At 39.2% G+C, this 10792-nt stretch overlaps 1 protein-coding gene across 2 annotated transcripts in view; it reads left to right on the top strand.

Moving 5' to 3' along the window:
- Positions 1 to 9128, top strand: part of TAF4B (TAF4b RNA polymerase II, TATA box binding protein (TBP)-associated factor, 105kDa) — a 175942-nt gene extending 166814 nt beyond the window's left edge. For both annotated transcript variants that reach the window (XM_011988045.1, XM_011988044.1), the window contains exon 15: positions 7284 to 9128. In XM_011988045.1, coding sequence (XP_011843435.1) covers positions 7284 to 7451 — 168 coding nt within the window. In that variant the 3' untranslated portion in view covers positions 7452 to 9128. The remainder of the gene's footprint in view (positions 1 to 7283) is intronic.
- Positions 9129 to 10792: the final 1664 nt, after the last annotated feature.

Here is a 10792-nt window from a genome sequence, read left to right as displayed (position 1 = left end):
AAACCTGACAAAAACAAGAAATGGGGAAAGGATTCCCTATTTAATAGATGGTGCTGGGAGAACTGGCTAGCCATAAGTAGAAAGCTGAAACTGGATGCCTTCCTTACACCTTATATAAAAATTAATTCAAGGTGGATTACAGACTTAAATTTTAGATCTAAAACCATAAAAACCCTAGAAGAAAACCTAGGCAATACCATTCAGGACACAGGCATGGGCAAGGACTTCATGTCTAAAACACCAAAAGGGATGGCAACAAGGGCCAGAGTTGACAAATGGGATCTGATTAAACTGAAGAACTTCTGTACAACAAAAGAAACTACCATCAGAGTGAACAGGCAACCTACAGAATGGGAGAAAATTGTTGCAATCTACTCATCTGATAAAGGGCTAATATCCAGAACCTACAAAGAACTCAAACAAATTTACGAGAAAAAAAACCCAGCCCCATCAAAAAGTGGGCAAAGGGTATGACCAGATACTTCTCAAAAGAAGACATTTATGCAGCCAACAGACACATGAAAAAATGCTCATCTTCACTAGCCATCAGAGAAATGCAAATCAGAACCACAATGAGATACCATCTCATACCCGTTAGAATGGCAGTCATTAAAAAGTCAGGAAACAACAGGTGCTGGAGAGGATGTGGAGAACTAGGAACACTTTTACGCTGTTGGTGGGACTGTAAACTAGTTCAACCATTGTAGAAGACAGTGTGGCGATTCCTCAAGGATCTAAAACTAGAGAAATACCATTTGACCCAGCCATCCCACTACTGGGTATATACCCAAAAGGATTATAAATCATGCTGCTATAAAGACATATGCACACATATGTTTATTGTGGCACTATTCACAATAACAAAGACTTGGAATCAACTCACATGTCCATCAATGATAGACTGGATTAGGAAAATGTGGCATATATACACCATGGAATACTATGCAGCCATAAAAAAGGATGAGTTCATGTCCTTTGTAGGGACATGGATGCAGCTGGAAACCATCATTCTCAGCAAACTATTGCAGGAACAGAAGACCAAACACCGCTTGTTCTCACTCATAGGTGGGAATTGAACAATGAGAACACTTGGACACAGGAAGGGGAACATCACCCACTGGGCCTGTTAGGGTTGGGGGAGGGGGAAGGGATAGCATTAGGACATATACCTAATGTAAATGACGAGTTAATGGGTGCAGCACACCAACATGGCACATGTATACATACGTAACCTGCACATTGTGCACATGTACCCTAGAACATAAAGTATAATATATATATATATATAAAAAGAATAAAATGAAGGTGATACAGATGAGAGAGCTGTTGCTTCAGAAATTCTGCTTGTTGACCAGCAGAGGGCAGTCAAATTTGAAGCTCAGTATTTTTCTGTCCTGTGTTCCCCTTTAAGGCCTAGAAGCTTGGGTATTTTGAATATAAATTTTCAGTGTTCTTGTTACACTGGGTCAGGTATCCAGGGCACTTTTATTTATTTTTGCTTCTGAAACTTAGAAGATGTTCAGTTGTTTTGTTTTGTTTTTTTTTTCTGGACCGGGGTCGTCTTTCTACTCCCTGTTCTTCACGTTTGGACCTTGTTTCCTCCTTAAAGCTGAAAAGACTTGAGCCATCCCTTAAGAGCTGCCAGGGTGGCATGAGGTTGTGACTTAGTGTAAATCAGGTAGAATCTGAGAATGTCATGAATCTTTACCTCTTGATTCCTCTATTAAGAAAATCTCAGTTTTTGTGTTTGGTTAACTATTCAGATTCTGGGACACAAATTTTGCTTTTATTAGTCTTAGGATTCAGGGAATTGAATGAAAGAGATTGACTTTTAGTTTCTAGAGACAATATTGATAAGCTTAGTTGATTCTGTACAGCAGCAGGCTCCTCCACTATTTAATTTGAGGAGTGTAAGAAAAACTAGTCACAAAAACTATCCACCTGTCACATGTCTGAAATGCCCATCGGTCTACTTTGGAGCTTTAGGCATTCAAGGCTCCCTTAAAATTCAGAAATTTCACTGAGAGGGACAAGGTAAGTATGGCAGCACAAATTATTTCTCTTGAGTTCAGTAACCAGTGATTTAGTGAAGACTTGAGAGAATAGGACCTGGATAGGAGGGGGATGGGAAAAAAGCTCTGGAGCTAGAATTACACTGTTTCCTGTTTGTAAACCTTCAGTGCCTTCCTACTAACTAGGGACTTCATTATGAGAATAATGCGAACATTTTTAGAGCATATACCAATCTCATTTAATCTTCACACCAGCCATATGAGATAATTAGTATTACTGTCCCTAGTTTGCAGACTGGGAAACTGAGGCACAGAGAAATTAAGTAATTTGAGATTGCCTATGGAGGAGACAATGAGTGTTTGCCACCGTTCAGTTATGTATGTCTTATGCTGCCTAGCACAGTTCCTTGCCCATAGTAGGTTCCCAGTAACCCAGATAATTTTGAATGGAATCAGAACACGGACTAGCATGAAGCTACATTACCATGGATGGTGGCTCTTGGGAGGAGAGGCTTGTATGGAGTCACTATAAACCCCAACAGGATTCCTGAAGACCCTGGGTTCATAAAGATGTCCTTTCTGCTTCTAATGTGGTAGAGCAGTCATCTAATTTAAGGAAATATGGAAAAAGAAGTAGAAAACCCTTTAAAGGTTATATTTCACAACACCTGCTGTATTAAGTTGAAGGGATAAAAATTGGATTACTAGTTATTTTTAGTTATTTAATATCATTATTAAAATGGTGTTACTTATCTAAAATTGGTAACTGATGATTTTGCATTTTTTCTTGTTAGAGCAATGGAGTTCCTCAAAAGTTTCATTATAAAAACAAGAAACTTAGTTTAGTGGTATAACAAATTAGGTGAGATAAGTTGTTAGTGGGCTGGGTAACATTAATGGGTAACAATTATCTGGCAATTTTAGAAGATGTTAACATTTAGGTTTGAGTTGGCTTCCTAGGACGTCTGTTGTGCACCTGGGAAATGAATTGTTTGTTTCATCTTTCATTTTCATCCAGGAGAAGAATCCAGATTAAGGAATATCCTCCTGTAGAAAGTTACGTGGGAAAACCTTCTATTTCCAAAATGAACAGTATGCTAACAGTGAGAAGAATAAACAGCCCTTTTTTTTTTTTCCTTCTTAAAAACTCTGGGCCCTTAATCACGTTAGTATTCTTTGTGATTTCTAATGTGACCAGAAATCAGTCCTAGTCAACTCTGGGGAAAGGACTTGGTGAGGCAGAGGAAAATTAAAACTGATGGTGAAAAAGTAGGTTTGGTTTTTATGGCTGTAAGTTATCTGTGTACTCTCTACCCTCTTAACTGTGGATAATTGAGAGTAGATGGTTATTTTGGCCAGGTCATTGTGATTGACAAGTTACAATTGTGGACTTCGCCAAATCATAAGCTCAGGAATAAAAATGCTACATATTTTGTATTCAGATTCAAGAAAGATTGACTTTCTAGTTAGCTGCTATTTGGGGAAAGAGAATGCTATCACCTTTGTAAAGTTGTGAATCATGAAAGACATTTCTCTTGGGTTACTGAAAGTCCCTTGGGGTTTTTTTCATTTATAACATTGCCTCAGGCCCTCTGCTGCATCCTGTTGGAATGACCTTCTTTTCAACTCTGTGCTGGCAGCTGTAATATGGCTCTTTCCCCTGAATCCGTCAGGCTTGTCACATGACAAACATGAACTGTGACCCCTTTGTTCCTTATTCAGATGATTAGGTCTCTTTATTTTTTTTTTCTGTTTGACAATTTTGCCTTATTGTCTTTCCTTTCCCCCCTCTCTTTGCTTCCATGTTAATTTCTTCCTGAGGCAAGGTTTGTGGGGTAGCGATTTAATTTTTTATTGAAATATAGCATCAATATAAAAAGTACACAAGTCATAAGCTCACCACAATTTTCACAGCATGAACACATTCATGTAGGCAGTAGTTAGATCAAGAAGGAAACATCATCAGAACTCCAGACAACCTCACTCTTCTTCTAATCACTTCTCATCTCCCCCATGAGAACTCACTCTCCTGACTTTTTTTTAGCATTGTCTGTTTGGGGACTTGGTAGAAATTGAATCATACAGTATGAATTCCTTTGTGTCTGGTTCCTTTCATTGAACATTTTTGTGATACTCTTTCATGTTACCCAGTCATCATTGCTGTGTATCATTCCATGGTATGATTATTCCACAATTTATTGTACTCTTAATGTACTCATTTGGATTGTTTCTAGCTTAGGGCTCTTGTGGATAGTTGTCATCCTTATACAATATCTTTTGATGAACCCATGGCATATTTCTGGGTATTTACATAGATGTGGAATTGCCGAGACATTGTGTCTGTCTAGCCAGTTATTTTACAATTTCATATAAAACACCAAAGTACTGATTTTAGGTAAACTCTTAGAAGATTTATAAACATATAGATACAGTTTTAGCATAATATATCTAATTTATGGCTAAAGAAATTGCCTCTAGTTAAATGTATTGAAGTTTTTTGTTTTTTTGAGACAGAGTCTCACTCTGTCATCCAGGCTGTAGTGCAGTGGCATGATCTTGGCTCACTTCACCCTCTGCCTCCCAGGTTCAAGCAGTTCTTCCACCTCAGTCTCCCGAGTAAGTGAGCTTACAGACACACACCACCACGCCCGGCTCATTTTTAAATTTTTTTGGTAGAGATGGGGTTTCACCATGTTAGCCAGGCTGGTCTTGAACTCTTGATCTCAAGTGATTTGCTTGCCTTGGCCTAAATATATTGTAGTTTTAAACAGATTACTCCTGTAAACAACAAAACTGCCACTCATTGCCAATTATGTGTTTTAGTAACTTTCTTCCTAATATGTACTTTTTATTCAGTTTTCCAAACAAAACTGAACTTTTGGTGCCATTCTGCAAAAACATTATGAAGATATTTTGATGGTAATAATTTACAGTAGTTAAAATTACATCTGAGTTACACCATCTCTGAGGGTTGGTGCTAGCAGAGTGGCACGCTAGTGCTTCACTGCCAGGCTTAGCTGAAGTTCCGGAGGCTTACACTTGCACAAATTGCGGTCATTACCGAGAACCCTGCAGAAGTAGCGAGAGACTGGCTGTATGCTGTGGATGGGCTCCGGGGTAGGTAGCCAAACAATTGTGCAGCTGAGACGGATCTTTTTTTCCTCTTTTCGAATGTGGACCTTCCAGAATTTTTTCCATGGATACTTATAACAAGTTTAACTTAATGAGTATGAAAATATGACTGCGATATCATGTCCCTCAAAAACTGGGTAGTATCTCTTAAACAAGTTTTATTTGTCCATCAGATAAAGTACCCCTAAGTCATGCTGTGAACATGCATGGAATTAAGTCTGACTGATTCTGACCATGGTGTTTTGGAGACCTTAAGGGATTTCCTTCCTCTCCATCAAAACAAAACAAGAAACCCAAAAAGGTGGAAGGAGTAATTAAAATTTAATGGTTATAAAAGGACAGTAACAGAACCAGATTTTCTTCCTATGTTAGGTAAATATCTTTCCTTATGTATGTCTTTTGGGTGGATAAAAGACATTTGCCAGTCCTATTGAGATGTTTTTTGAAACAAAGGATTTTGTTTTGAAACAAAGGTAAAAAGAATTAAAGGATTTCATTTGTACAAAATTACCCTTTGAGAGTTCTATGTTTTTCTTTTCTTCCAATTAAAAGTAATAGCATATAGACATATTGGTAATTCATATTGGTAAACATATTTGGAAAACTGTCTTGATTACAGGAGTGTTGTGTTTTCATCATTTTAAAATGACATTTAGAATTCTTGTTCTGTTTTAAACCGGTACATTCAATTTAGAAAATATTGTGGATATTTTGTTTGATATGTGTTGCTCTGTGAACTCTGCTAAGCCCTAGAGGAGACAGAAACCATAGTCCTTGTTCTCAGAAAGCTTACGGTCTACTGGGTATGTGGTGGTGGTGGGAGCATATACAAATTACTGTAATACGATGTAAGGTCATTGCCACAGTGAGATTTCCTTGGATGAAGGACAGGTAGACCCATTTGAAATGGGTCTTAAAAGATGGGTAGATTGGCTTAGAATGGCCTCTTTGTGAATCTCTGTCTATTGTGGCTGCAGTTAAGATGCCTTGTAAAGGAGCAATGGGAAGTGAGGCTGGAGAGAAGGAAGCCAGGGTGATGGGTTTATATGTGATATGGTGGATGATACAGCACAGTGGTTAAGATCACTTACTTTATTTTTATTTTTATTATTTTTATTTTTTTGAGACAGAGTCTTGCTCTGTTGTCCAGGCGGGAATGCAGTAGCGCGATCTCAGCTCACTGCAGCCTCCGCCTCCCAGGTTCAACTTTCCTGCCTCAGCCTCCCTAGTAGCTGGGATTACAGGCACGTGCCACCACACCCGGCTAATTTTTTTATTTTTAGTAGAGACGGGGTTTCACCATGTTGGCAAGGCTGGTCTTGAACTCCTGACCTCAGGTGAGCTGCTCACCTCGACCTCCCAAAGTGCTGGGATTACAGACGTGAGCTACCGTGCCCAACCAGAGCGTTTACTTTAAATCAAATTAGAAACTGAGTCACAGCTCAACTTTGCTATGTGACCTTGAACAGATTGCTTAACCTATCTAAGCTAAGTTTCCTCATTTGATAAATGGGGGCAGCGCTCATTTAAAACTGGCTGCAATTTTGTATGATAGAAAAGAGATAATATATGAAAAGTGCTCAGTGTGGTTCTCAAGAAGCTGCTCTGGGCAGTGGGGAGCCGTTGAAGATTTTGGAACCATGGCCTGGTGGGATCTGAACAATGAAAGGCCTTCATTGTTATTTTCTATTATTGACATACAAAAGACTGCATACATTTAAAGTATACATTTGATAGATTTTTATGTATGCATACAGCTATGAAATCATCACCACAATCGAAGTGATAAACACATCTATCACTCTCAAAAGATTTGTGTAAGGCCTTTAAAGAGGGAAAGGCTGGCCTGCAATGCACTGGAAAGAATGGAGCCAAGTAGAGCCTGGAAATGGAGAAACCACTTCAGAGGCTATTGCCATGCTGCAGGTGAGAAGGAAGGAATGAATGAGCTCAGGTGATAGGTTTAGTGGCCATTTGAGGCTGGCTGCTGGAGGACAGGGTTAGGTCTTCATCATTCCATTATCTCCAGTACCTAACCCAGTGACCAGGGGGTAGTGGGCTCTTACATGCTAGAATTGACAGACTTTCCCTCTATGAAAGATTTTTGTTTCAAATTGCTTTTCCTTTTATTATTTTTAGGGCTTAAAAGACAACCTTCTTGCTTCTGGGACATCCAGCCTGACAGCCACCAAACAATTGCATCGTCCAAGAATCACGAGAGTCTGCCTCAGGGACTTGATATTTTGTATGGAACAGGAACGGGAGATGAAGTATTCTCGAGCTCTATACCTGGCCCTTCTGAAGTGACCACTCCACTCTCCATCCAGATCCTTGCTATTTACTGCCAAAGAAGACACAAAGAGCATTGTTGCACTGTCCTGAAATTTCAATTTCTGGAAAATAATCACCAACATTGAAAGAGCATTGTTTACAGTTAGAAACTATATTAACTCTTACCTATCCATCCCATGGGGCTCTTACAGACTCAAATTCATCTTTGTCTTCTGAAAATCAGTTATGAAATACACTTTGCACAGAATTCGGCATCTGCCCATTTAATTAAAGCAAGTTAAGGCCCTGTTTGTTACTACCTGCCTCATCTGCCGAATTGTAGCAGGTGAGGTGTCCTTCCCTAATACAGCATGCATTGAGATGCAGGAGAAAGGAAGAGGTGTAAGAAAATACAAGAATGACTATGTCATTCTATATTGAACCTGTCCCAAAGTGGTAGGTTTTCTGGGCAGGAATCAGAAGTTGCTTAGCTAACTATGACAGTCACCTTCTGTACATGACAGGCCACAGAGTAGGGCCTGTGGTGACTTTGGTCGGCTGAGTTCCAATGTTGTCAAAACGAGACAAATGGGGATAGATTGTGCCTGGGATTGCTAATTCTCTGCTTCATATCACCATATGCCGTTTCTGGTACCAAGTGAGGGGACGTCCTTATCAGGGAAACCTTAAAATTAAATCTACCAATGTATCTTGTTGAAAAAACGGAAAAGGTGCAAAGTATTAGAAGGAACGTTAAGGCATTGCTTTCAAACTGATGAGGGGAATGTGAAAATGGTATCATAAAACAGGAAATGTGCTTCATACGCCCAAGAGGGGAAGAGGTAGAATCGGAACTCCAAAACAATTGGTACATGTTTTGTTGATGGGGAAAAAAATCACAGCACAACCAGAAAGGAGAATGTACCAGATGTTTTCAAATTATAGTATTTTGAAAGGAAAATGTTATTTTTTGTTTTGTATTGTTTTAAATCCCAAGAAGGATAGTTTTTGTAGTTCCTTCTGTCATAATGTATTTTAGTTATCCTAAGTTTTAAGCATGTTGGCACATTTAAAAAATCCTAATTGATGATGAGAAATTTTTAACAATAGGACTTTATGTTGGATTCTGTACTTAAAAGGTACTGTCAGTATCTCACTCTTCGGAATATGAGCTCTAAATATGAGAAGCAAGTTATATGTGGTCACCTGAGGAAGAAGCTGATGGACAAAGCAAACCCTCTTTAAAAAAAGAAAAAAAAGAAAATTCCACGTGTGTGGAATACAGCTGGTGAAAAATAATCACTGTAGTTAGAATCACATACAGAAAAAAATGATTGAATCCTCCAAGAAGGTATTTCGGAAATGGGAAATGCTATACTTATAAGAATTCAGAGGAAAAAAAACCACCTCACGTATGTTATTCTTCATCCTGTTCTTCCCATTGGGACTGTTATGGCCACATTCTACACTATAGTAAATTTTAAATTGGCCACTTTTTTTTTGTTTCAGCAAGTTATGTAAAATGCTATAAATTATGTGAATGTTAAAGGAGTACTTTAAGAAGAGATCTTTATCCAAAGTTGTTTTTGTATATTTAAATGCTTACCTTTATTTTTTGTAAAGTGCAGCCTACTCATTTATGTATAATCTTACTGATCAGATGTTTAAAATTATTTCAAATACTTCATTAAAATAATTATTTTATTATAAGAATAACTTTGCTTAGTCACTGACTTTGAAAACCATTGTCCTTAGTAGTTAGCCCCTGATGTGCTCACATTGCTGGGCTGTGAATTTTTCCTAACTCGGACTGTGAGTTACTTTGGAGTATGGGCATTTTTGGTTCCAGAAAGTCACTTCAGATCCAAATTGTTGTATCACTTTATTTGACATCGTTGTAAATTTGCAGGCTATTTGATTCACAAAGAAAGCTAAGCATACTCATTACAAAAGCTTTTCTTGCCCATCAGGGTTTTTTACTAAGGTATTTTTCAAAATTTATTTTTAATATTCATTTTTAAACTTTGTCTTGTGAAATATCTTAAGAAAGAACAAATAAGTGCATCCAAGGTATTCTTCTGTGCAGTTTGCAGAATGGTGGCCTTGGAGTAGATTTGATCTACAAATGCATTCTCCTTGACTCAGACAGTATTGCCAATGTTTTAATTCATAAGAATCTATATTTCCATTTCGTTTGAGAAATTAGAAGATCGGGAATCCCTAGCTGTACCCTGGTGGCAACAATCCATCAGAGCTAACCAGCAGCTGTCTACTTTAGATACACAGGCATAAGTTTACCTTCCCTTGCCTGATTCATTTAGGCAGTGGAGTTCATGACCCTCTGCCTTCAATATTTATTTTGCAACTGGGCCTCACACCTGTAATCCCCAGCACTTAGGGAGGCCGAGGTGGGAGGATTGCTTGAGGCTAAGTTTGAGACAGCCTGGGCAACATAGCAAGACCCACCTCTACAAAAAATGAAAGAATTAGCTGGGTGTGGTTATGTGCACCTGTAGTCCCAGCAACTCAGGAGGGCGAAGCAGGAGAATTGCTTGAGCCCAGGAGATTGAAGCTGCAGTGAGCTATGATCACACCACTGCACGCCAGCCTGGGTGACAGAACAAGATCCCATCTCAAAACAAAATGTGGCCTGGCACGGTGGCTCACGCCTGTAATCCCAGCACTTTGGGAGGCCAAGGTGGGTGGATCACTTGAGGTCAGCAGTTCAAGACCAGCCTGGCCAACGTGGTGAAACCCCATCTCTACTAAAAATACAAAAATTAGCCAGATGGGGTGTTAGGTGCCTGTAATCCCATCTACTGGGGAGGCTGAGGCAGGAGAATCATTTGAACCCGGGAGGGAGAGGTTGCAGTGAGCTGAGATCATGCCATTGCATTCCAGCCTGGGTGACAGAGTGAGACTCCATCTCAAAAGTGTGTGTGTGTGTGTGTGTGTTTATATACACATATACATGTATTTGTCTTGGGTGATGAACAGCTAAAAAGTACCAGAAATTCTCCATCTGTTTACTTTTTTAAAGCAACTCTACTGAGGTGTATTTTACATTAAAAAACTACCCATTTCATATATTTACTTTTATTTGTTTCTATATTTTAGACCCAGGGTCTTACTCTGTCACCTGAGGCTGGAGTGCAGTTGCGTAATGATGGCTCACTGTAACCTTGAATTCTTGGGCTCAGGCGGTCCTCCCACCTCAGCCTCCCAAGTAGCTGGAACTACTGATAAGTACCACCTTGCCCAGCTAAATTTTGTAATTTTTTTTGTAGAGATGGGTCGTTGCTGTGTTGCACAGACTAGTATTGAACTCCTGGGCTCAAGTGATCCTCCCGCGTCAGCCTCCCAAAGTGCTAAGATTA

This window comes from Mandrillus leucophaeus, unplaced genomic scaffold, assembly GCF_000951045.1.
Source record: "Mandrillus leucophaeus isolate KB7577 unplaced genomic scaffold, Mleu.le_1.0 Scaffold322, whole genome shotgun sequence".
NCBI classification, from domain to species: domain Eukaryota; kingdom Metazoa; phylum Chordata; class Mammalia; order Primates; family Cercopithecidae; genus Mandrillus; species Mandrillus leucophaeus.
This window is presented reverse-complemented; position numbering and strand designations above follow the sequence as displayed.